The sequence below is a fragment of the Stomoxys calcitrans genome, chromosome 4 (assembly GCF_963082655.1).
Source record: "Stomoxys calcitrans chromosome 4, idStoCalc2.1, whole genome shotgun sequence".
Taxonomy (NCBI): Eukaryota; Metazoa; Arthropoda; class Insecta; order Diptera; family Muscidae; genus Stomoxys; species Stomoxys calcitrans.
This window is the reverse complement of record NC_081555.1, coordinates 62,505,679-62,530,147: the sequence shown is the minus strand read 5'-3', so window position 1 is coordinate 62,530,147 and position 24,469 is coordinate 62,505,679. Positions and strand designations below refer to the sequence as shown.

General features: G+C 37.1%; 2 protein-coding genes across 5 annotated transcripts in view; one reads left to right on the top strand and one right to left on the bottom strand.

Annotated features, from left to right (window-relative positions):
• The window catches only part of LOC106089986 (probable cytochrome P450 28d1), a 34,051-nt gene extending 31,181 nt beyond the window's left edge, over positions 1 to 2,870 (top strand). The window contains exons 6-8 of one of the 3 annotated variants that reach the window (XM_013256009.2): positions 2,123 to 2,240; positions 2,302 to 2,505; positions 2,629 to 2,870. In XM_013256009.2, coding sequence (XP_013111463.2) covers positions 2,123 to 2,240; positions 2,302 to 2,505; positions 2,629 to 2,792 — 486 coding nt within the window. In that variant the 3' untranslated portion in view covers positions 2,793 to 2,870. Of the gene's footprint in view, positions 1 to 2,122; positions 2,241 to 2,301; positions 2,572 to 2,628 lie in introns of all 3 variants that reach the window. The other 2 variants (XM_013256008.2, XM_013256006.2) reach the window with 2 other exon arrangements.
• A 4,582-nt stretch (positions 2,871 to 7,452) lies between these two features.
• Positions 7,453 to 24,190, bottom strand: LOC106089985 (probable cytochrome P450 28d2). 2 transcript variants are annotated; one of them, XM_059367834.1, is made up of 8 exons: positions 23,824 to 24,190; positions 23,617 to 23,755; positions 19,862 to 19,969; positions 19,700 to 19,804; positions 19,213 to 19,629; positions 19,030 to 19,147; positions 7,712 to 7,975; positions 7,453 to 7,645 (listed from the first exon to the last, which is right to left on the bottom strand). In XM_059367834.1, exons 1-8 carry the CDS (start codon positions 24,009 to 24,011, stop codon positions 7,479 to 7,481), a joined length of 1,506 nt encoding a protein of 501 aa, XP_059223817.1. In that variant the 5' UTR covers positions 24,012 to 24,190; the 3' UTR covers positions 7,453 to 7,478. The 2 variants fall into 2 exon arrangements, with proteins under 2 accessions (XP_059223817.1, XP_059223818.1); XM_059367835.1 differs by having other exon boundaries at positions 23,820 to 23,909.
• Between the last annotated feature and the right edge of the window lie 279 nt (positions 24,191 to 24,469).

Genomic DNA, 24,469 nt, shown 5'->3' with positions numbered 1-24,469 from the left:
ATGGATGGTTCAGGTAGCTTCTTTACAGTAATATTCCACAAATTAAACTCATATCTACCAACAAGATTTCTAAAATAATTCTAAAAATGCCCAAAGTAATCAAAACAAGTACCACGCAACCACAAAAAGTAGCATAACAATTTTTTCAGCTGACTTGTATCCCCAAAACAGCAGACTTTGTTTATTGAAATAGCAGTAAGAAAAGTTTGCTAATACAACAGCCCTATGTTTGCTGAAACAGCAGTAATATCTGCTTTCCCATTTTTATCAAACAAAAACTGCTGTTTAAGCAAACATTTTTGCTGTTTTGAATTATAAATTTGGTTGAGTGTATGCAAATGTGTGTCTCGGTTAGGTAACGGTTAAGTGGCAGTCTGCCATCAGACTCGCTTAGACGTTTTCGTCTATTGTGATACCACAGGAACAGAAGAAGGAAGATGCCTTCTAGTTCCTACCGTTGAATCATCCAGATCGCTTTAAAACGCCCAAAAACTTGCGAATGTTCACATCCGCTAAATCAGACAGGTTCTCAAAGAAATGAGAACCTAGGGTGGATCTCCTTCTAACTGCTAGTGCGGGACACACACACAGAAGGTGTTCTATAGTCTCTTCTTCTTCAATGTCCTCACAGCTTCTGCAGAAGTCGCTGCTGGTAACTTTCAGTCTGCCAGCATGTTTTCCGATTAGACAGTGACCTATCATGACGAACACAATGAATGAGACCTTTGATCTAGCCAATGACAGCAAAGCGCTAGACCTCTTCAAGTCTAGATTAGGCTACTTAGTTTTGGAATGCCCACAGCCCCCTCTTTGTGACCTTCTATCATTTGTTGTCTTTCGGACCTGGTTCTAAAAACTTAACTTACATGTCGCTAGAGACATACCCACATATTCCAGTATCACAGGAATGTGTAGGGTTGTTCCTAGTCTCGCAAGCTCGTCCGGTACCCACAAATAGTGAATTATGAACTGTTCAGCCATCTCGTTGAGAGATATGCGACAGTCGAGGGCGGTTTGAATAACAAATTTGGTTGAGTGTGGTCACAAGTGGCGATTAAGATAGAAGGTGCGTAGACTCCATAAACGATATAATGTCATAATGACGTTTGGCAGGCACCCAGGGAGACGTATTTCCGAATTCACAAACAGCCCTCGACTATCGCAGATCTCTCAACGAAATGCCAAATTTCCAAATCTAAATCGATTTTTATTAAATTTAGCAGAGACTTTTATGCAAATCGGATGATAATTCTAGCAACTACTATATAAGTGAAAATCGGTTGTTGTATATATAAGGGTGTTATATCTAAATCTGAACCGATTTATACCAGAATTCATGGCGTGCGTCACTGGGCTAAAAAAAGTGATATGTTGAGATTTTGATGATGATTGAGTAACAAATACTGTTTCCAACTTTATTACAAAAAACGAGAGGCAGACAATTGGTACAGATAGAATACGTGGATAGACGGATATGGCTGAGCCGAAACAGGAAGAATTTCTGAATCGAAACTTACATTTTACCACAGACACTAGAGTGGCGTAGGGTATATTTAATCATAATTGCCTTATAAATATGGCCTTGGTTTACGAATTTAATGCTAGAACCTAAAATCCTCAACTGGATCCCTTAGAAAGCACTCTATCCATCTCTGGACGTCGTGTCGGTACGGGTTAATGTTAACCGATAATATTTTTAATTTTACTTATTGCAATGTAGGCTATGCATTTCAAAAAAAATCCTTTTTGTTTTCGAGAAACTCTAATGTACTCGTACCGATCGAGTTTGAATCACTTTCGCGCACAATTTTAGTCCGATTTTTACACGAGCATGAGGTATTCTTTAACGGTCAGTAAATGTGATCAGATTAAGATATACATAGCTTCCATATATACAATCGTCAATTTGATATACCCATGCATTTCCATAAAAATAGTGCCAAAAGTATTGTTGGAGGTGTAGCGTATTGCATAGTCAGCCTAGGCATTTTGCCTTTCTATACGTGTCTGGTTTTTAATTTTAAATATATAAAGATATGTGTATAGTAAATAGAATATGATATACGCTTTGATTTTGAAAAAAAAAATTAAAAATCAGCTATTATTTTTACTTTTGTTTCAGCTGGCTCGATATCCGTTGATTCAACAAAAGTTGAGGCAAGAAATTACAGATAAATTGGGTAAAAGTAGGGACTTTGGTATAATTCATGAGTTGCCCTATTTAAATGCCTGCATACATGGTGAGTATGCAGTATAACACCTAATACTATTAAACATTTCGTAATACAAATTTATCCGTAGAATCACTTCGAATATTTCCCGTTGATTTTGCGTCCACCAAAATTTGTACCGAACCCATTGAGCTGATCAATAAAAATGGCACGACCTTTAAAGTGCCTCGTGGCATGATAGTCATTATTCCCAAATATCCCATAATGATGGACGATGAATATTACCCGGATGCTTGTGAATTTCAACCAGAACGTTTCTTGGAAGATAATGGTGGTATTAAACAATATTTCAATAAGGGTCTCTATTGGTGCTATGGCGATGGTCCTAGAATATGTTTGGGTTGAACCTCTGGCAAAACGGAGATGATCAATGATTAATAATTCTCCTTTCTTTTAGGCGTTACTTTTGGCTTTGTTCAAATTAAGGCTGCTCTGGTGGAAATTTTAACGAAATTTAAAGTTAAGCCGAATCCAAAAACTCGCAACGATTATACATTTGATCCTACATATTTCTTGGCTCGATTGAAAGGTGGAATCTTTTTGGATTTTGAAGCGATATGACTGGAGTATTGAAATTTATAGCAATGATTTCGCAAAAATAAAAACTAAAATTGTGATGAAGTGTGTAGTGTCAACCAAGGCAAAATGCGTTTGTTTAAGAAAATTTTAATTAGTGCACAATTACTATGCGGCAGAAGGATTGGTTTCATTTTCTCCCATGGAAAATGATTTGACTGCTTTATGGTTGATGGACTAAGATTCCGGGGGTTAAACTACTCAAGGGTGCGGGGAATGGGAGACACAGCGCCTGTATTCTTGCAAAGAGTAGTCTAAACGTTTTCTTCTTTCGTCGCTAGGCACTGAAGATACAGTAGTAGCCAGCCTTGAAGTAAATATGTGTCATTACGTCATTAAGCCAGCCAGGCTTCCCAATATATACTACACGATTCAGAGATGCCGCATTCAAACCTTAAGTTGCTGGTTGAAGCCGCTTCTGCAAGGACGAAGAGCCCCATTGATGCTAATGCACATCACATAAAGGGGATAAACCGACCTTTATTGCCAGGAGCAGGCAGGAGGTACTAGATATTACTTTTGAATCGGATGATATAAGCGCAAGAATATGCGACTGGGAAGTGTTGGATGACCACAGCTTCTCTAATCATCGTTATATTAGTTACAGCCTTGGAGAAAATACTGCTGAAGTAGTCCCTCGGCTAAAGAGAGGAAAGGTGGATTGGGACAAATTTCGGCACAAAATTCTGCACGTCTATCCCTTCTAGACCAGAAAAGGAATTGGAAACTGCGGAGGATATGGACACAAGGGTCAAGCGGATCACGTAGGCCTCGCTTGTGTCAGAATGCCCTAGTGCCAAGCCAAGAGGCAAACAGCGACCGCCACGGTGGTCGCTGTTTGCCTCTAAGGATAGAGTTTTCTACAATCCTCTAAGGATAGATTGTAGAAAACTCTTCAACAGGGCGAAATCCACAAAAGCACCTCACGATCGGGACATCTATAAGGCTGAGTTAAGAAAATATAAGGGCGAGCTGAGAAAGGCTCAGAACAAATTCTGAGTAGAATTCTGTAGCTCCGTGGAGGATACATCTAAGGTCTCTAGGCTAAGGAAGATTCTGTCCTAGAGACCTATTACGGTGGGGTATATTCAGAAGTCAGAGAATGTATTAGCATTGTCTAGTGGGGAAACACGAGAACTACTCGTTGATACACATTTCTCGGGAAATTCTCCAAAGGACAACGTGGCGCCAGAAGAGGTTGTCACTGGTATGCATTCGTCGGAGGTTATTAGGGAAATTGTGTCTGAGCCGAAAAACCGATGGGCGATAAGAAGTTTCGACTCCTTTAAATCGCCAGTCCCTGATGATGTATCACCTGTTGAATTACAAGCTGTGTCTGAAAGACTGGCTCCTTGGCTTAGGGAGACATACTATGCTTGTAACAGCATGTCATATATACCTGTGGGATGGAGGGACATGAAAGCAGGAAAACCTTACCACACGAAGGCGAAAGATTTTCTTCCTATTAATCCGTCATTCTTTATGCTGCAGACTCTTGAGAGGTTGATTGAAACATATCTTAGGGCAAAAATCCCTGGAGATCGCCTGTCTCGGCAGCAGCATGCATATAGTGAATCAAATCCACTGAAACATCCCTTCACGACCATGTCGTCTACATAGAAGTTTCAACACGAAGGTCATTTTCATTCCGAAAGCTGGAAAACGTTACCACATGAAGGCGTACGAGTTTCGTCCTATTAGTCTGCCATCTTTTATGCTGAAGACTCTTGAGAGGTTGATATAGACAAATCATAGGCCAAAGATCCCTGGAGATTGCCTTTCGTGGCAGCAGCATGCATATATTATACCTAGCCTCCTCTACGGTTGTGAACTATTTGCTAACTGCGATTCTCGGAACAGCCGGAAGACCGATACGTTCTACAACAGTGTAGTACGCTATGTATATGGTCTTCGTCGCCGTGACTCCACATTCCATTACTCCAGATCTTTATATGGTGTATCATTTAGTGACGTGTTGCTCATGAGGTCTTTGACCTTTTTATATAAGATAATATTGAGTTGCCCAAAAAGTAATTGCGGATTTTTTAAAAGAAAATAAATGCATTTTTAATAAAGCTTAGAATGAACTTTAATCAAATATACTTTTTTTACACTTTTTTTCTAAAGTAAGCAAAAAGTAACAGCTGATAACTGACAGAAGAAAGAATGCAATAACTGAGTCACAAGCTGTGAAAAAATTTGTCAACGCCGACTATATGAAAAATCCGCAATTACTTTTTGGGCAACCCAATATATACACAAGCACCATCTCATTTATTTGATAGAATTAGATTTGCAAGGTCGAACCGAGGAAATAATTTGAAACCAATGATACACCGAAGCTTAGTCTTTCAATGACATCTATTCATATTCGCCGTTCAGCTTTGGAACTCTCTCCCACATGACCTTCAAACTATCAGTAGCGTTGTATTTTCAAAGGAGAATTACTAGATCACTTCAGGGATTCTAGTTAAGGCTTGTTACAAAAAAAAAAACTGTTAAGTGTCTAATATTGATGTGTAAAAGGTTAAAAATGTATAACTATATTATTTATAGTTTTGTTTTATTACTCAAATTTAAATCCTATTTCCGTTTTCTTACTTTTAAGTTTCTCTTACTATATTTTAACTTTTTACTTTTATATTTATTTATTTATACTTTGCCTAAACATTGTAAACTTTAAAAGGATTAAACTCCCGTAAAATAATCTTAAGAACATAAGTTCTTGTTGTACGGGTATCAATAAATTACAAAATCCGCTGAAACAGCCTTTCACGACCTATTCGGATTTATAGAAGGTTCTCTCGCTCAAGGAATAAACAATGGCAGTATTTCTCCTCAAGGAGGTGTACTGTCTCCTCTACTTTGGAATATAGTCTTTAACAATATATTATAGTCTCTGGAAGAAAAATGTAGCGTATACTGATGACGTTGCAATTGCGGTTAAGGGAAAGTTTCCCAGCGCTCTGAGAGATATACTGCAGGAAGCTCTACGTGCAACAGCGGAGTGAGCTACCGAAATTGGTCTATACCCAGGCCCAGATCCGTGGAAGACAGAAGTAGTTCTTTTCAGCAAGAGATACAAGTTACTTACAGTGGCTCTGGAGGAGAGAATGTTCCTGTCTCTTTGGGAGGAGAGAATGTTCCATTTACAGAAAGCCCAAAATACCTGGGTGTTTTGCTGGACAGGAAATTGAGCAAGAAAGTAACTCTTGCCCCATACACCTGCATGAGAGCCATTGGCAAAAGTTGGGGGTTTAGACCGCGCGTCATGCACTGGGTAGTTACAGTTGTCAGACCTATAATGCTATATGGTGTTGTGGCCTGGTGGTGAACAGGACTTCAAAAGTCCTGTTCAATAGTCAACCAGATCCAAAGGATGGCTTGTTTGAGCATCACAGCCGCACTGAGGACGACACCATCTGATGCACTGAATTTAATGCTACATTTTATGCCTCTGGACTTTGTGGCTAGACAAATTTCAGCGACCACTGCCGTGAGGTTAAATGAGCTTTCTCATTGGTCATGTGGCAGATACGGGCATCGTGTTATCCTTGATACAATGTCCGATGTTCCAGGCAGTGTGGATTACACTCTACCTGAGCCGATTTTTGATAAAAAGTTCTGTACCACTGTTCCTGATAGAACCGATTAGAACTACGATATCCCTGGTAATAGAAATTACATAGACTTCCATATGGATGGTTCCAAACTAGGCGACCAGGTGGGCTTTGGGCTGTACTCTAAAGATCTGGAACTGATCATATCAAAAGGTTACCTGACCACTGCAGTGTGTATCAAACAGAGATCCTTGCAATTAGGGAATTGGTGGAATGGCTAAGATATAATGTCATTACGACGATTGGCATAAATATCTTCTCAGACAGCCAGGCAGCCTTTAAATTCCTGTAGAACGTATTTCTGGACACAAAAACCGCCCTCGACTATCGCAGATCTCTCAAAGAGATGGCTGAACAGATAAAAATTCACCTGTTCTGGGGGCCGGGCCATTGAGATATCCCAGGGAATTGCAAAGCGGACGAGCTTGCGAGACTAGGAACTACCTTACATATTTCAGGGAAACTGAAATATGTGGGCATGCCTCTAGCCACATGTAAACTAAGTTTTCAGGACCAGGCCCGAAGGACAACGAATGATAGATGGTCGCAAAGAGGGGGCTGTGAGCATTCCAAATCTAAGTAGCCTAATCTATACTTGAAGAGGTCTACCACGTTGCTGTCACTGGCTAGAACAGACGTCTCAGTCATTGTGTCTGTCATGACCGATCACTGCGTAATCGGAAATTATACTGTTATACGAAGGAGAAGAGCTTATAGAACACCTTTTGTGTGTGTGTCCCGCGCTGGCAATCAGAAGGAGTTCCACTTTAATTTCTCATTTCTTTGAAAACCTGCCTGATATAGCAGATGTGAACATTCGCAAGATGTTGGGTTTTTTAAAGCGTTCTGGATGGTTCAGCGGTAGGAACTAGAAGGCGCCCTCTTTCTTCTGTTCCTGTGGTATCACAATGGACGAAAACGTCAAAGTGAGTCTGATGGCAGACTGCCACTTCAACCTAACCTAACTGCTTTGTTATTGGTTTACACAAATATAGGAACAGCAATTTTTTTATTATTTTTTTTTTTATTATAAAAGGACTGGTTCATGTGCCTAAGATTGTTTTTTAAAGTTCAACCAAATTCCCCCATTAAGTTGTGACAACATAGTCATTGGGTTGAAAATATTATCAGAGCGGGTTTTGGGATTGATGCTAACTTCATAGCTCCGAATAACTTCAATAAGGGCTCTTTTTATTTGAATTAACGCAAAGTGTTCTCCTGAAAAGGGAAACATTTTAATGATCTGCTTGCCTCTAAAGGCTGTCAAAATCGTGTAGTACTTACCGAAACAAGCTCTTGGCCCATCACCAAATGCTAAATAAAGTCCCGTTTCTCTGAATTTTTGTAGTTTTCCTTGCAAGAAGCGCTCAGGTTGAAACTTCGTTGGATTTTCATAATATTGACCATCATTGAGAACAGCATGAATGGGTAAAATAACAGGTGTACCTACAGCAATTTTGAGTATTTGTCCGTTTTTATTAGTCAATTCCGTAGATTTTGTACAGACTTTAGTCATAAAACTTGTTGGTGGAAAGACACGAATGGTTTCTGAAAGCAAATATTAAAGAAGCTCAGAATTACTGGATTTTACACAGGCAAAATATGAACCTAAATGTGACCGATTTAATATGGTATTGACTTATAAAAAAACTTTTCAAGCAATGTGTTACCCGCTCAGATAATTTTTGATATAGGATTCGATTTTCTTTTGCATAACGGCAAGTAATTAGCAAACATAATTTTAATTGCCCGATTTAAGTTGTTATTTAATAGTATATTTTATGCATTGATCAAGATTATATTGTGTTCCCTTTCGCACATATGTAATGCTTAAAGAAGTGTGAATGAGTCAAACATATATATCTCTCTTCTATCATATACAGGCACAAAGTGGCGTAACTAGACAAAAAAAATATTAAGAAAAATAGAAAGCGTGTTTTTTTATCTCACCATAAAATACAATTTATTTATATATAATTTCAGAGTAAAAACAAAAATATTTTGAGAAACGTTTCGTTGAAATAGAAAGAAGTAAAACGGCGTTATGTTCGGCCTAGCCAGTCTTTGGATACCCACCACCTCCGTATATATGTAAACCACCTTTCGTCATAAAATGGTAAAAAATGATTTATAGCAGCTATATCGAAATATGGTCCGATTTGGGCCAAATTCGACAAGGACATTGAGTGAGTGGTCTAATAAGTAAAAGTCATTGTTCCATTTTGTAGAACAAAATATTGGTCCTTTTGATAGCCATATCCAAATATAGACCGATCTGAACCTTATAAGTTTAAATAAGTCAATGTGTCGAATTTTAGCGAAATCAGATTATAAATGTCGGTCTATATGGCAGCTTTATCAAAATCTGAACCGATCTGGCCCAAATTGAAGAGGGATATCGAAGGGTCTAACACAACTCACTGTCCCAAATTTCGGCGAAATTGAAATGCGCCTTTTATGGGACCAAAACCTTAAATCAGGAGATCGGTCTATATGGCAAAGTTTGGTAAAATCGGACAATAAATGCGGCTTTTATGGGCCAAAGACCTTAAATCGATAGATCGGTCTATATGGAAGCTATATCCAAATCTGGACCGATCGTGGCAAAATTGAAGAAGAAAGTTGACTGGCCTAACACAACTCACTGTCCCAAATTTCAGCAAAATCGGACAATAAATGTGGCTTTCATAGGCCTAAGACCTTAAATCGGCGGATCGGTCAATATGAGGGCTTATGGAGCCCTCATCTGCTTATGGAGAAAAAAAAAGAAAAGACAGATAGAAGGATGGACATGACTAGATCGTCTTATATTTTTACGACGATCTAGAATATATACACTTTATAGGGTCGGAAATGGATATTTCGATGTGTTGTAAACGGAATGACAAAATCAATATACCCCCATACTTCGGTAGGTATGAAAAACGGAAAAATTAGGATGTGAATGGATAAATTCCAAACGCAACAAATTGCGTTATTCGCTGGTTGAAACCGCTTCTGCAGGGAAAGAGCCTTATTGTAGGAAGTCGTGCTAATGCACATCACCAGATATGGGGAAGTTCGGATATAAACGAGAGGGGTGAGCTGCTTATCGAATATTATATATAACCGATCTTTATTACCAGGAACAGACAGGAGGTAGAAAATGTTAACTTTGTATCGGAAAATCTAAACGGAAGGATATGCGACTGGGAACTGCTGGATGACCACAGCTTCTCTGATCATCGAAATATTAGTTTCAGCCTTGGCGAAAGTACTGCAGAAGTGGTCCCTCGGTTAAACAGAAGAAAGAGGGATTGGAATAGACTTCGGCTCACAATCTGCACGACCATCCCTTCAAGATCAGAAAATGTGGTGAAAACTGCGGAGGTGCTTACAGCAATCCCCGGCACGGGACAGACTGAAGGTTCCCAGTTATGACTTTCGGCGAAGCTGTGAGGACGTCAAGGAAGAAGGGACTATACAACATCTGATGTGTGTGTGTCTCGCACCAGCAGTCAGAAGGAGTTCCACTCAAGGTTCCTCTTTCTTTGGGAGCCTTTCTGATTTGTTGTTGGGATTTTTAAAACGATCTGGATAGTTCAGCGGTAGCAACTAACAGACATCTTCCTTCTTCTGTTCCTGTGATATCACAATGAACGAAAACATATAAGTGAGTCTTATGGCAGTCTGCCACCTTAACCTAACTTAATACCCTTTACAGACCATGTCCCCGACAATAAAAACAGGCTCATAATGGAAACTACCATTTCTCTTTTTGATATATATATGTATATTTATTAAGCTATATATTTCATGTTTTATATGCAATTTAAGCCAATGAAAGAAATTTTTTTTTCATGTGAAAAATATCAATTAACTATATCTATTAAAAGTTGCTTTAAAGTAAGGACTACTTTCAAATAATTGGTTCACGGAGTGATTAACCATTTTAATTGAATTTTTGAGTTTATCATAAATCGAAATTCCAAAATTTTTGAATCAATAATACAAATTCATTTATAAGACCGATTTCAGCAAATTTCTTAATTGAATGTACAAATTTCTAAATTGTGACAAGTTTTTAATTTTTTCTGTGTAAAGGATGGTTTTAACGTCAGTTTTCACAGTGAAACTACACATAAAAAAATAGTGAAAAAAATTTGTGAAAACAATTTTATTTGTGGTACTAAGTTCTTTATTGAGGGGACACTTGGCATTTATTAAAAGCGTGGGCGAAACGTTTTCCAAATTGAACCAACACGATAAAAACTGATTTTTCGTTGTTTTCGCGTAGCATTTTCATTAATTTTCTTTGATATAAATAAAAATTATCAATAAATATATCTCTTTCACTTTTATTTTTCGTGATAACACTACGCAAACAACACCATTCACCAAAATAATGCTGGTGGTTAAACATATGGTGGGTGTGTTGCCTTTATGTCTTTTTATTGGAAAAAACGCTTTTTGGAGGATTTCTACAATAAAGAAACAAAGTTTTGTAAAAACTTTCCACAGTGAAGTATCCTAATACCTATCTTAAGAAAAAAAAGTCTCAAAATGATTGTATTGTTAGTCGCTTATTGTATAATATACTAGCTAAACCGTGCCCGCTCTGCTGCGTCTTCTTTTACTTTATATGGAACAAAAGTTTCCTTGGAATATTTATTTTCGACAATTAAAGAGCTTTTTGTGATAGTATAACTCTTGACTAACAATTTAACAATATAAGTGCCTTTTTTCGAATCCCATATGATCTTCATTGGTCTACGAATATAAGTTTGGATGTAAGGTGTACTCCATTCTTAAAATACTTTATTTCAGCCCGCTACTCTCATAATATCTGATTTAGGGCTGTTTTCGGGGGTGAGGTGGTCCCCCAGTCACTTGGCCGTGAAAAAATATCAGCATGGTGCTCTTCTTTCAAAACCATTTATTTAAACCCCATATTGTCATTGGATTAGGGGAGTTTACACGATGAGGGTCCCCCAAACACATGGCCCAAAATAGGTTATCAAATTAGTTTTCTAATCTTAAATACCACATATTGGCATGGTCGAAATTTTTTTATCCTTTGCGGGGTGTTTTGGGGAAGGGATGATTCCCTAAATACATGGTCCTAAATTTGGATATCAAATTCGTATGAGCCCCATTTTGCGATGGTCACTTAAAAATTGCTGCTTGTGGGGTATTTTGGGAAAGCGGTTGACCCCCAGAAAATTGGTCCCGAAAGTAGGTATGAATTCTTGCTCTACCCCCCAATACCTTTCATTAAATCTCGACATTGACATGGTCGGTAAATATGATTTAGGGGTGTTTTGGGGATTGGGGTGGTCCCCCAAACACTAAGCCCGGAAAATATGTCAGCAACGTGCTCTATTCTCATATATCTACAAAATATATCATTTATTTGAACCCCATATTGCCATTGGCCTCAAAATTGGATATCAAATTCGTTTTAAAATTTCATTTAAACTCTTTATTGCAAGTCAGCAAAGTCAGGTTTGGGGTATTGGCCCTAAAAACTATAAATATTTAGTTCCACTCTCCTTACGACCCAAATTGTCTTGGTGAGCAAATACGTCCTATTTGAGGGTTGTTATGGTGGTGGGACGTCCCCTAGACAGTTGGTCCCTAATGTTGATCTACTCCCAAATACCTTTAATTTGAGCCCCATATTTCCATAGTCGGCAAACGTGACCGGCTTGGGGGGTGTTTTGGAGGATGGGCGGCCACTCAGTGAGTTGGTCTTGAAAATATATATCGGATTCGTTTTCCACTCAAAAAACCCTTTTATTTGCGCCTCAACTGCAAAAGTCAGCAAATACTTACTATTTGGGTGGTGTTGTGAGGGTGGGGTGGCCCCATAGACACTTTTCCTGAATATTGATATGAGATTTATGCTTTACTCCCAAAGACCTTTCATTTGAGTCCCATGTAGCTATGGTCGTAAATTTGTCCCCTTTGGGGGAGGTTTTTGGGGAGAGGGAGAGACCAATCATGACAATATGGGATTCAAATGAAAGATATTTGGGATAAGAAAACGTATCTGATATCCAATTGTCGGACCAAGTGTTAGGGGGACCACCCCAACCCCCAAAACACCCCTAAATCGGAAATATTTACCGACTATGGCAATATGGGACTCAAATGAAAGATATTTGCGAGTAGAATATGAATCTGATATCCAAATGTGGGACCACGTTTCTGGGGTCCACCCCTTCCCCAAAACACCCCCCAAACAGGACTTATTTACTGACCATGGGAATATGGGGCTTAAATAAAAGGTATTTAAGTGTAGAATTAGAATCTGATATCCAAATATGGGACCAAATGTTTGGGGGCCGCCTCTCCCCAAAAACCTCCCCCAAAGGGGACAAATTTACGACCATAGCCACATGGGACTCAAATGAAAGGTCTTTGGGAGTAAAGCACAAATCTGATATCAATATTCAGGAAAAGTGTCTATGGGACCACCCCACCCTCACAACACCACCCAACCCCCAAAACACCCCTAAATCGGACATACTTACCGATCATGGCAATATGGAACTCAAATGAAAGGTATTTGCGAGTAGAACACGAATCTGATATTCAAATGTGGGACCCCGTTTCTGGGGGTCCACCCCTTCCCCAAAACACCCCCCAAACAGGGCTTATTTACTGACCATGGGAATATGGGGCTTAAATAAAAGGTATTTGAGTGTAGAATTAGAATCTGATATCCAAATATGGGACCAAGTGTTTGGGGGCCTCCTCTCCCCAAAAACTTCCCCCAAAGGGGACAAATTTACGATCATAGGCATATGGGGCTCAAATAAAAGGTCTTTTGGAGTAAAGCACGAATCTGATATCAATATTTGGGAAAAGTGTCTATGGGGCCACCCCACCCCCACAACACCACCCAAATAGTAAGTATTTGCTGACTTTTGCAATATGAGGCTCAAATAAAAGGGTTTTTTGAGTGGAACACGAATCTGATATATATTTTCAAGGCCAACTCACTGAGTAGCCGCCCATCCCCCAAAACACCCCCCCCAAGCCGGTCACGTTTGCCGACTATGGAAATATGGGGCTCAAATCAAAGGTAATTTGGAGTAGACCACGTATCTGATATCAACATTAGGGACCAACTGTCTAGGGGACGTCCCACCATCATAACAACCCCCAAATAGGACGTATTTGCTCACCAAGACAATTTGGGTCGTTAGGAGAGTGGAACTAAATATTTATAGTTTTTAGGGCCAATACTGACTTGCAATTAGGAGTTTAAAATAAATTTGAAAACGAATTTGATATCCAATTTTGAGGCCAATGGCAATATGGGGTTCAAATAAATGATATATTTTGTAGATATATGAGAATAGAGCACGTTGCTGATATATTCTCCGGGCTTAGTGTTTGGGGGACCACCCCAATTCTCAAACCACCGCTAAATCGGCCATATTTACCGACCATGTCAATGTGGAGCTTAAATGAAAAGTATTGGGGGGTAGAGCAAGAATTGATACCCATATTCGGGATCAATTTTCTGGGGATCAACCCCTTTCCCAAAATACCCCACAAGCAGCAATTTTTTAGTGACTATCGCAAAATTGGGCTCAAATAAAGGTATTTGGGAGTAGAATACGAATTTAATATCTAAATTTAGGACCATGTATTTGGGGAATCACCCCTTCCCCAAAACACCCCACAAAGGGTAACAATTTTTCGACCATACCAATATGTGGTATTTAAGATTAGAAAACGAATTTGATAACTAATTTTGGGCCATGTGTTTGGGGGACGCCTCATCGTGTAAACTCCCCTAAACCAATGGCAATATGGGATTTAAATAAATGGTTTTTGAAAGAAGAGCTCGATGCTGATATTTTTGCAGGGCCAAGTGCCTGGGGGACCACCTCACCCCCGAAAACACCCCTAAATCAGATATTACGAGAGTAGCGGGCTGAAATAAAGTTTTTTAAGAATGGAGTACACCTTACACACAAACTTAAATTCGTAGACCAATAAAGATCATATTGGATTCGGACAAAAGCACTTATATTGTTAAACAATTAGTCAAGCGATATACTATTTTCGTAGCATGGTATTTCCCTAAAAACTCTTTAATTGTCGAAAATAAATGTTCCAAGGAATCTTTTGTTCCATAAAAGGTAAAAGAAGGAGCAGCGGAGCGGGCCCGGGTCAGCTAGTATAACATATAATAAAAGGTTACATTAACACTTTATCGGTTTTGTGTGATCGTTTAACGTTAGTCAGCTTTAATTCAAGAAAGCTAAAAATGGATAAAGTACCTATTACGGTTTTTGTTGCAAAATATTTTGTTTAGGCTTAAAATGGGCAAATTGAGATTAATTTATTCAAAATAGTATATTAATAGAATGGAATTTTAATGATCTTTAAAGCTTTGTATTCATTTTCAAGACATTTTAGAAAATAATGACATAATGCATGTTTTTTAAAGAAATTTTTATCACTAATTAATTTGATCAGATTAAGTTTTTTGGAGACGAGTTTTAATGAAAAATATGAAAAAGTTGGACCTTTCCGTTGCCATAATATTTAAAACAAATAGTTAAATGTAAATTGATAGAAAGAATAAAATGCCTTATGCGACAGTCTACAAACTGCCAAATATAAAATTGTTTATTTTCAATTGTTTCCATTAAATCATTTAAATGTTTATACCAGTGGAAACCTTTATTTAACAAGAAAGGAAGAGAAATATATTAAAAAAATCAAATTATGTTAGTTTCAAGAAACTAAAAAAAATTAAAATAAACATTATTCTATTAGCCAAATATTATTCTGCTGCAGCTCCAAAATAAATGTATTTCAGTTTTGATCGCGGAAGTGAACGGACGTAAATATTTTTAGTGCAAGTACATAGTGAATAGTTAAAACAATTTTAATCACTTTTTCAATTCGAATAAATAATAGTAAACAGGATATATATTAAATGTTGTGTTTTGTTCCGTAAGTGATGACATTTCCTATTCAAATATTTTTTTCTTCTATCCAAGAATAGAAATAGTAGTAACTGGATATAATGACTATTACTATTTCTCAGTTTATTGACATGGTCCAGTAAGTACTAGAACTTACAATATTTATACAATTTTATTTGTTTTTATTTGACTGTGTTTTCAGAAATTTAAAAATAGAGCTGAAAAAATATTTTTAATGTACTGATAGAATACTTATGCTTTCCTAATGGATTTTCTACTAGCAACCAAAGTCAAATATATATGTACCTATTTTGTCGGTAAGTATATATTAAACTAAGAATAAATTGTAAATATAAAATTTTGCATCTTGTAAATAGTGTGGACCTAGAAAATCTAAATGAAATTGATACTGTGAGAAGCAGCGAATTTATGGAACTTCTTAATATGCTAATGGTTGTAATCCTTTAATACTTATCTAAAAATTGCAATATACAAATAAAGTGATAGTTGAACATAAGAAATTTAATGCTTTTTTTAACCACAGCTTTTGCAAAATGTTTGTTGAGATTTGTTTACAGTAAAAATTTTAAAAAAATCATTTCAACAATAACTTTAGAATGTGTAAAAATTACCTTATGTGATTGTTTGTTATATGCTCCGAATAAGGAATTATTTGTTGGGATTTAGTTAAAATTGGCCCAAATAGAAAACCAGATTTTAAAAAATATTTATATAGGGATACAATACCAGTGCCATGAACCAACTTAGGAGCGTGGCATAGAAACCAACTAAGGATTTTGTAAGTAGCACGTAATTCCTAACTTCAGATTTTTATTTCGAGCTTAGTTCTTCAGTTTTTTTAGCGCACAACAAGCCGGTTACTGGGTTAGGTGTAAATCCATAGTGGAATGGGGCGAATTTATATCCGCACCCTCTTTTCAACCTTACCTAATCTAAACAACATACAGGGTGGGCCACAGAAACTTATTTGAAAAATCTCCCGAGCGGTGAGTTGGGAGGGGAAGGGGTCAAGAGGGAGTGCATCTTGAGGGGGAAGTCCCCAATTTTGTTTCTCTCTCCATTTAGTTGCCATCATGCTCTCTAGGGAGCAGCGGGCGTTGGCCGTCTAGAGCTCGCTCGCTTTTAAATTTCAAAGAGACGTTCCTGGTTTGTGTCGCTAAGCCCAGAAATGGACTTCAACGGACCACCAGAACTGCAGAAAATATCGAAAGATTGAGGCAGTCAGTAAACACCTCGGTATTTAAAAAGAAAATTGTTGGGGCTGCTTAATCTTAATTTGTGGTCCGATGTTCAAAATTCTTTTGCTGGCTAGTGCTCAAAAGACCGCTTGAGGTCTACAATATCTCCACAGGTTTAGGGGATATAACAGTTTTGATTTTTTTATCTGTTTAAATTTTGGCCGCGATTGGCTTCGTATTTTGCAATTTACGAATCCATTTGTGGTTCGATTTTCATTTTTATACATGATTTTGATTTGTGACAAAATTTACAACTTTGCCGCAACCAGTGTCCACACCTAATTATTCAATTTAAAGTTTTACAGTTTGGAAGTCAAAACAAATAAAAAAAAGATTTTTTTGCATTTTTTGGTTAAAAAAATATTTTCATTAATTAGTCTTTATTAAAAAAAAATTGATTTAATACCTTCATTTTTTAATTTTTTTATGTGAAATTTGAATAAGATGTGTCATTTGGAACGTGTGCTATATGTACTTCAAAAAAAGCATTTTTTTATTAAAAAATTGGAAAACCCATTGGAGTTCATAAATTTTTGCGCTAATTAAATTTATTTTTTGAATTTATTTTAAAACATATTACGAAAAATAAACTATTGCATAAAACTGCATTATTTGTTTACTTTAAATTTTCTTCAATTACCCAAAATAAGTGAATTTATTATCAATTTTGCTAATGATGAATACTTTTTTTGACCGCTGTATGTGTTTGTTACTCCATATGTCTCCTAAACCCATGCAAAAAATGTTTGCATCAAACAATATTTGTAACCTCCACAGCAAATTAACTAAAAAGTGCCGATTTTGAAACCATTTTTGGGGATTTTTGTAAAAAAATCGGACAGAATTTGTTTTAAGTTTTTAACGACACATTTATCTGCACAATTAAAAAAGAATTACTAAGATTTCTCTATTCGGTTTTTTTAAACGGGCCACAAATGAAGTTTTATCAGCTTCAATAATTTTTCGAAATACCGAGGTGACCAATTTCACAGAGATATCTCTACCAGTTCTCACACGACACATTTTTTACTAGTTTTTTTTTTTTCGATTTTCTCCCTCTCTGCGACGTTCGGCTCACAAACTCGCAGCTGATATAGGATTCTGACACCACTGTTCGACGAATTCTCTATCAAGACCTAAAACTTCATCCCTATTAATTGGCTGTTGTGCAAGAATTAAATGAACGCGATTAAGTTGCCCCTCAAAATGTATGTGAAATACTGATAGACAACCTGCCTGAAGACGCGGTAGTTTTTTCCAGTGACGAGACTCACTTCAACATTTCCGGCTGCTTCAACAAGCAAAACATATTGGAGTGGTGTAAATTCGAGACGACATTGTCAACATACCGATATAAAAAGAATGGATAGGAATTTCAAAAATCGACTTAATCTGTGTATTGCCAATTCACCCGATGTCACTTTCAGGACGACTCTAAGCGCTGCAAAACGTGGCCGAATTTCAGGTGTCTCGAAAGGGGATTTGTTTAGACCAGCTTCAGGTCACTGATCTTAACAATAAAGATAATTTCAAAGACGTCAGTTTTATGTCTTCTTACAATCACACGTATTAATACACTCAAAAGGAAGATTCAGATCTATGCCTGCTACTTTGGAACAGCATAAAGCCAGCAGTTTCATAAACAAACTATTTCAGAATAAGTAAAACGGCAATTAGTTCGATGGGCGAACTTGGGTGCCAACCACATCTAGTATATGATCTGTTCTGACTAGCCAAATTTCAGTGAAATCGGGTAATAAATGTGTTGGAGTATCAATCGACTTTGAATAATTTATTTTATAATTTCTTTTACTATATGTACATAGATAGCATTGATTTCCATTTTATTATAAATGCTGTCAATGTAAAGAATATTTTTTCATTCTCAAATAAACCTTCGTATCATTAAATTCAAGTGTGTTCTTAATAACACACTCGACATATAGAAGCATTTCCAATAAAATAGATCTTATATTGGTTCAAGACCGTAAATCTTTAAATCGACATATATGGCAGTTACATCCAAATATAATCCAATTTGCGCGATATTGGGCGAGAATCTGTAGCTTTACTCGAAACGGATGTCGAAGAACAAAACAAAGCTCACTGTGTCAAATTTCGGCAAAATCGGGAAATAAATTGGGCTTTTATGGGTCTAAGACCTTAAATAGGGAGATCGGTCCAAATTACACCTATATTCAATATCTTCATTTTTAAAACCTGTAGCGTGATTTCAACAGACAGACAAACATAGCTAGATCGTCTTAGAATTTTACGACGACCAAGAATATATTTACTTTATAGGATCGGAAATGAATATTTCGATGAATGCAAACGGAATGACCAAATAAATATACCCCAATCCTTGGGTGGTGGGTATTAAAATAGTTTCTAAACGATATACACTTACCATAAATGCAAGCATCAAGATAATCCATTTTTGCAATAACATCAATATCAATCACTTCTCCCAACTTTTTAGTGATTTCACTTCTCAACGCATGTTGCCGCAAAGAGTCGCGACCCAGCTGCAAATCAATGAAATTTATACATATATTTCTGCCTATGCATTATTAGTAAGGACAATACAGACCATTAGTAGACAATGAGCTAGAACAGCTGGAATACTCATATAACTATCCAATAACACGGTCGTAGCATGAGTTAGCACCTCATCCTCTCTTAGTCCCTTTTTCTTTTGCAACTGGCGAAGATAACTCAAAAAGTCGTTGCAATTCCCAATGGGTCCATTTCCTGTTTTTTCTTTAAAGGCATTTCGGATTTGGCCTATGAAAAATTTTTCCAACGAACGTGATAGAAAACGAAATTTTTTAATCTTTTTCAATGACGGCGCCAGACCCACCAGAATCATATAGATGACAAAAATAAATGATTGTTTGGAGAGTTGTTTAGCATTCTTCACAGCTGGATGTGTCTTTTGAGTAAATATTTCGACTCTTTGACCCAAAATACAATCCCCAACAACTTCACTGATGAAACGTAAACTTAGCTGTAATTGATTCAATTTCATTTGCAATTGTAAATAAAAGGATGTCCATTGAGAGGATGTCTAGACTTACATCTAATGCATCGATGCCTTCCTGATCACCATATGTTTGTTGTTTTTCAATATATTCTACTAAATTATGACTGATTTTTGATATCACCGAGAAGCTTAATTTCATCTGAATTTGTAGGAGGAAAAATGTATTTGGAAATATGCTTTGAAATAATTATATTACCCTGGGTAAGGCTAAGCCGGGCTTAATATCACTTCTCCGCTCGTACCAATCATCTCCAGTTAATGCCAATGGGTGGTTACCGTAAATATAATCTGATTTTTCATCGGCCTGAAACAATAAAAATATGTCGGAGTTTCTGTAAACATGAAATGTTAAAATGATGCTTATGAAACATAAGCAATGCTCACAATACTACTCTTCACTAACTTTGTCATTCCGTTTGTAACACCTCGATATATTGGTCTATAACCCTAAGATTATATATAAGGGTGTCCCAAATTTTTTTTTTCTTTTTATAACGAATACCCTTATTTATCTTACTTTTGATTATTTATATTCTTTGATTTTATTGAAATATTATAGCGATCGCTTAACGATTACTCGAACCTCCGTGGAGTCAAAAATTTGATATGGTACTTTCTAAGACGTAGAATGTGATACATGTATAAAGAACAGACAGTTTGGATTACACACTGAGTGAGCCGCTTTTTCATAAAAAGTAATGTGCCATTCTTCCTGAAAGAACCTATTGCAACTACGATATCCTTGGTAATAGAAGATACATAGACTTCTATACGGATGGTTCCAAACTAGACGGCCAGGTGGGTTTTGGTGTGCTCTTTGAAGAACTAGGAATGGTCATATCGAGAAGATTACCCGACCACTGCAGTGTGTATAAAGTTGGGATCCTTGCAATTGAAGAAGTGATGAATTGGCTAAGATAATATAATGTCATAACGACGACTGGCAAAAATATCTTCTTAGGCACCCACTAAGGCTGCCTGGCTATCTCTCTGGGAAACATATTTCTGAATTCAAAAACCGCCCCGCACTGTCGCAAGTCTCTGAACGAGATGCTGAACAGTTCAAAGTTTACCTGTTCTGGGTGCCAGGCCACAAAGATATACCATGGAATTTTAGAGCAGACGAGCATGGAAGACTATAAACTACCATACACATTCCAGGGGAACTGATATCTGATGGTATGCAACTTCAGGACCATGCCTGAACCAGAAGTCTTAGTCATTGTGTCAGACATGACCGGTCATTAACTGATCGGAAAACTTGCTAACAGGCTGAAGGATGCAAGTTACGACTTTTGAGGAATCTGTGAGGACGTCGAGGAAAAGTAGACTATAGAACATCTGTTGTGCGTGTTTGGTGCACACTTTTGGTTCTCATTTCTTTGAGAACATGTCATATTTAGCGGATGTGAACTTTGGATGGTTTAATGGTAGGAACTAAAGGGTGATTTTTTAGCTATTATCTCTTTGGCAACACTAGTAAAAAAGCTCACACAGTTTTCGTGTTTGGTTTCACTGTCAAATATCTTCTGTTTTGTCTATAATTTAACGTGAATCGTCTTACAAATGTCGCCTATGCCGACGATATCGATATCATTGGTCGGTCACAGGAAGTAGTAACTGCAGCCTGTGAAAGAATCGAAAGAGAGTAAGTGAAAATGGGTCTGACAGTAAATGGAGATAAGACGAAATGGATGTTTTCCACTCCCAAAAAGCCTTGTACAAACCGAGCAGATAAAGAACATGGAGAAAGTTGGGAACCACAACTTTGAGATAGTCAGTAACTTTATCTACCTCGGCACCGCCGTAACCAAAACGAATGACACCAGTTTTGAGATAAAGCGAAGAATAATACTGGCAAACAGATGCTACTTTGGACTAAGTAAGCAGTTTAGAAACAAGGCCACCTCTCGACAGACGAAGATTACACTTTACAAGACACTGATACTACCCGTGCTGTTATATGGTTCTGAAGCATGGGTACTTGTGAAAGCAGATGAGGCAGTGCTTGGAGTATTTGAGAGAAAGATTCTTCGTAAAATATATGGACCAGTTTGCGTTAACGGAGAATATAGGCGACGTATGAACCACGAGCTGTATGAGCTGTATGACGACGATAGCATAGTTACACGCATCAATATACAACGGCTGCGTTGGCTAGGTCATGTTGTCAGAATGGATGAAGAAGCTCCAGCAAAGAAGTCTTTTGAAACACGGTGGTACACGCAAACCGGGAAGACCGAAAGCCCGATGGAAAGACCAAGTTGTGGGAGACACCTCGAAACTTGGTGTCAGAGATTTTAGAATGAGCGCAGAAGATCGAGGCGCTTGGAACGCTATTATACGTTTGGCTAGTGGAAGAAATATTCTGTCATAGGCGATTAAAGTAAAGTAAGTCTTACAAACGAACCATGCTTGCAAATTATTGAATTTTATTATCAAAATGCGTGCTCTGTTATAAAGGTTCATCGCGCATTTCTTCCGTCTTACGACGAAGCTCATTTTTGGCTCAATGGGTAATTAAGCAGAATTTCCGATTTTGGAGTGAAGATCAGCCAGAAGCATTGCCAGAGCTACCAATGCAACCAGAAGATGCCACAGTTTGGTGCGGTTTATGGGCTGGTGGTATCATTGGACCGTATTTCTTTAAAGATGATGCGAATCGTAACATAACTGTGAATGTTGAGCGCTATTGTGAGATGATATCCAACTTTTTTTGCCCAAAATGCAAGAGCTTGTTTGCATGACATGTGGTTTCAACAAGAAGGTACCACATGCCATACCGCACGCGTATCCATGGACTTATTAGAGCCGGATTCGGTGAACATTTTATTTCACTTTCGGGACCAGTCAAAGAGTACGCCAAAATTGAACTAAGCGGATGGACCATTGAAGAGACGCACTCACGGTCAACGTTTGCATGAAATATTCTTCAAACATAAAATTATATGGACCGTTCTATCGTTTCAAATAAAGATTTCGTGCATTTTTCTGAATTTAATATGAAAATAATCTTTTTGCTTGAAATAATCTTCAAACATTAAATTATATGGACCGTGCTATCGATTCTAATAAAGAGTTCATGCACTTTGCACTTTCATGCACACTTTCCTATAGCTCTTAGATAATAATCCTTTAGAAGACACCTTCTTTCTCCTGACCCTGTTGTACCACAATGGACGAAAACGTCTAAGTGAGTCTGATGGCAGACTTCCACCCAAACCAACACTAATCTAACATACTAACTGGCGTGGGTTACGTTAGAAGTAGGTCGGTCCATGTATAGATATACCTCTTATATAAAATGGTTCCCGTTCCAACTTGTCTTGAGGACGCCATTAATTGGTTCAAATTTTTCAAGATAACTCTTTTGTTATTACTTTTGACAGCAATTCCATCTACGAACTAAATCGCTCTATTACCTGATATGGGGCCCTTACAAACCGATTTCCCGAATTGATTTCTTGAGATTCTATAGGGCTCAAATCTTGTACGATTTGGCTGAAATTTTGCACATTTTGTTTTTACCTAACATGCCTATAAAAAATCGTTCAAATACTTTACAACTACGATCCATGGTGTACACTCTTATTTGTCATACATTATTTGGTAGGCTTCTAACGTTTGTGCCAGCAGGTTTTATGCGTTTATTCTTGTTTATTTATGAATGTGTATATGATAAATGAAAACAAGCTTGTTTTATTCAACCTATTGAAAACATTTCATTAAGATTTTGTCTTATTAGAAGGTTTGTTCTCATAAAAAATTTTATAAAAATTTCTCATTGTAAAAAAAAATAATTAAAATTTTATCTCTATAAAAATTTCATTTTAAATTTTCTTCAGGAAAATTTATAAACTTGAAATTGTATTCTAAAAAAACATATGAGATTTTTATCATAAGAGACTTCAACTTAACTGGCACTACTTTCATTCATTTGCATTCACTTACCATTGTTGATATCTCATTATCATGGAAATGTTTAAAATCCTTTACCAAAATATGATGAATCAATTCGGCATCTGTTATCATCAATAGGGGTGTACGACAGTTGTAAATTCCTACATAGTTATCCGTGCATTTATAAGCTCTAGGAAAATTCATATTTTTAGTTGATATTTTGTATTTTAGTTAGAAAATTATTTCAAAAATACCAACTCATAAATTTCTTGTATATCCATAGCAATGTGGCGTTTCTGCGTAAAAACACTGGGAAAACTACCTAAAAATGGTCTTGGTTTGGGGCCATTAACTCGACGTTTCTTCCAATAACCAAAATTCCAAATTGAGAACATGTAAAGTAGCGTCATATTACAGCAAATCAACCACAGAATAGTTGTGATCATTATTCACGCTTTAAATATATTCACACGCTCAAAAATAAATACTTCCCGTCAGCTTGTGCGTTGCTATAACTCTGATGAAGCATGCAGCATAGCCTTTCTAAATGATGGGGATGGTAGTCAGTATTATTGGAAGCTTGTAAAGTGCTTTGCACTACGCCGCACAATTGTGTTAATTAAAAATATAAGTGAATGTCTAAATTAAACAAAGTACTATATTTTTCACTACGTAACTATTCACAAGTCGAAAAAGTTTTAAAAAAAAATTGTTAAAATGTTCTGTTAACCTTAGAGTCTTCAAAAGATAATTTTCTAAATGCGGGTTCCACCGTGTTCTTTGTAGTCTGTTGCTTGCATGACTAAATGGGGGTTGTCTTTTTGCAGTCTACAAATGCAAGCGGTATATTTACAAATTTACCCGTTATAATCTTATATATAAAAATCAATTTGTGTTTGTTTGT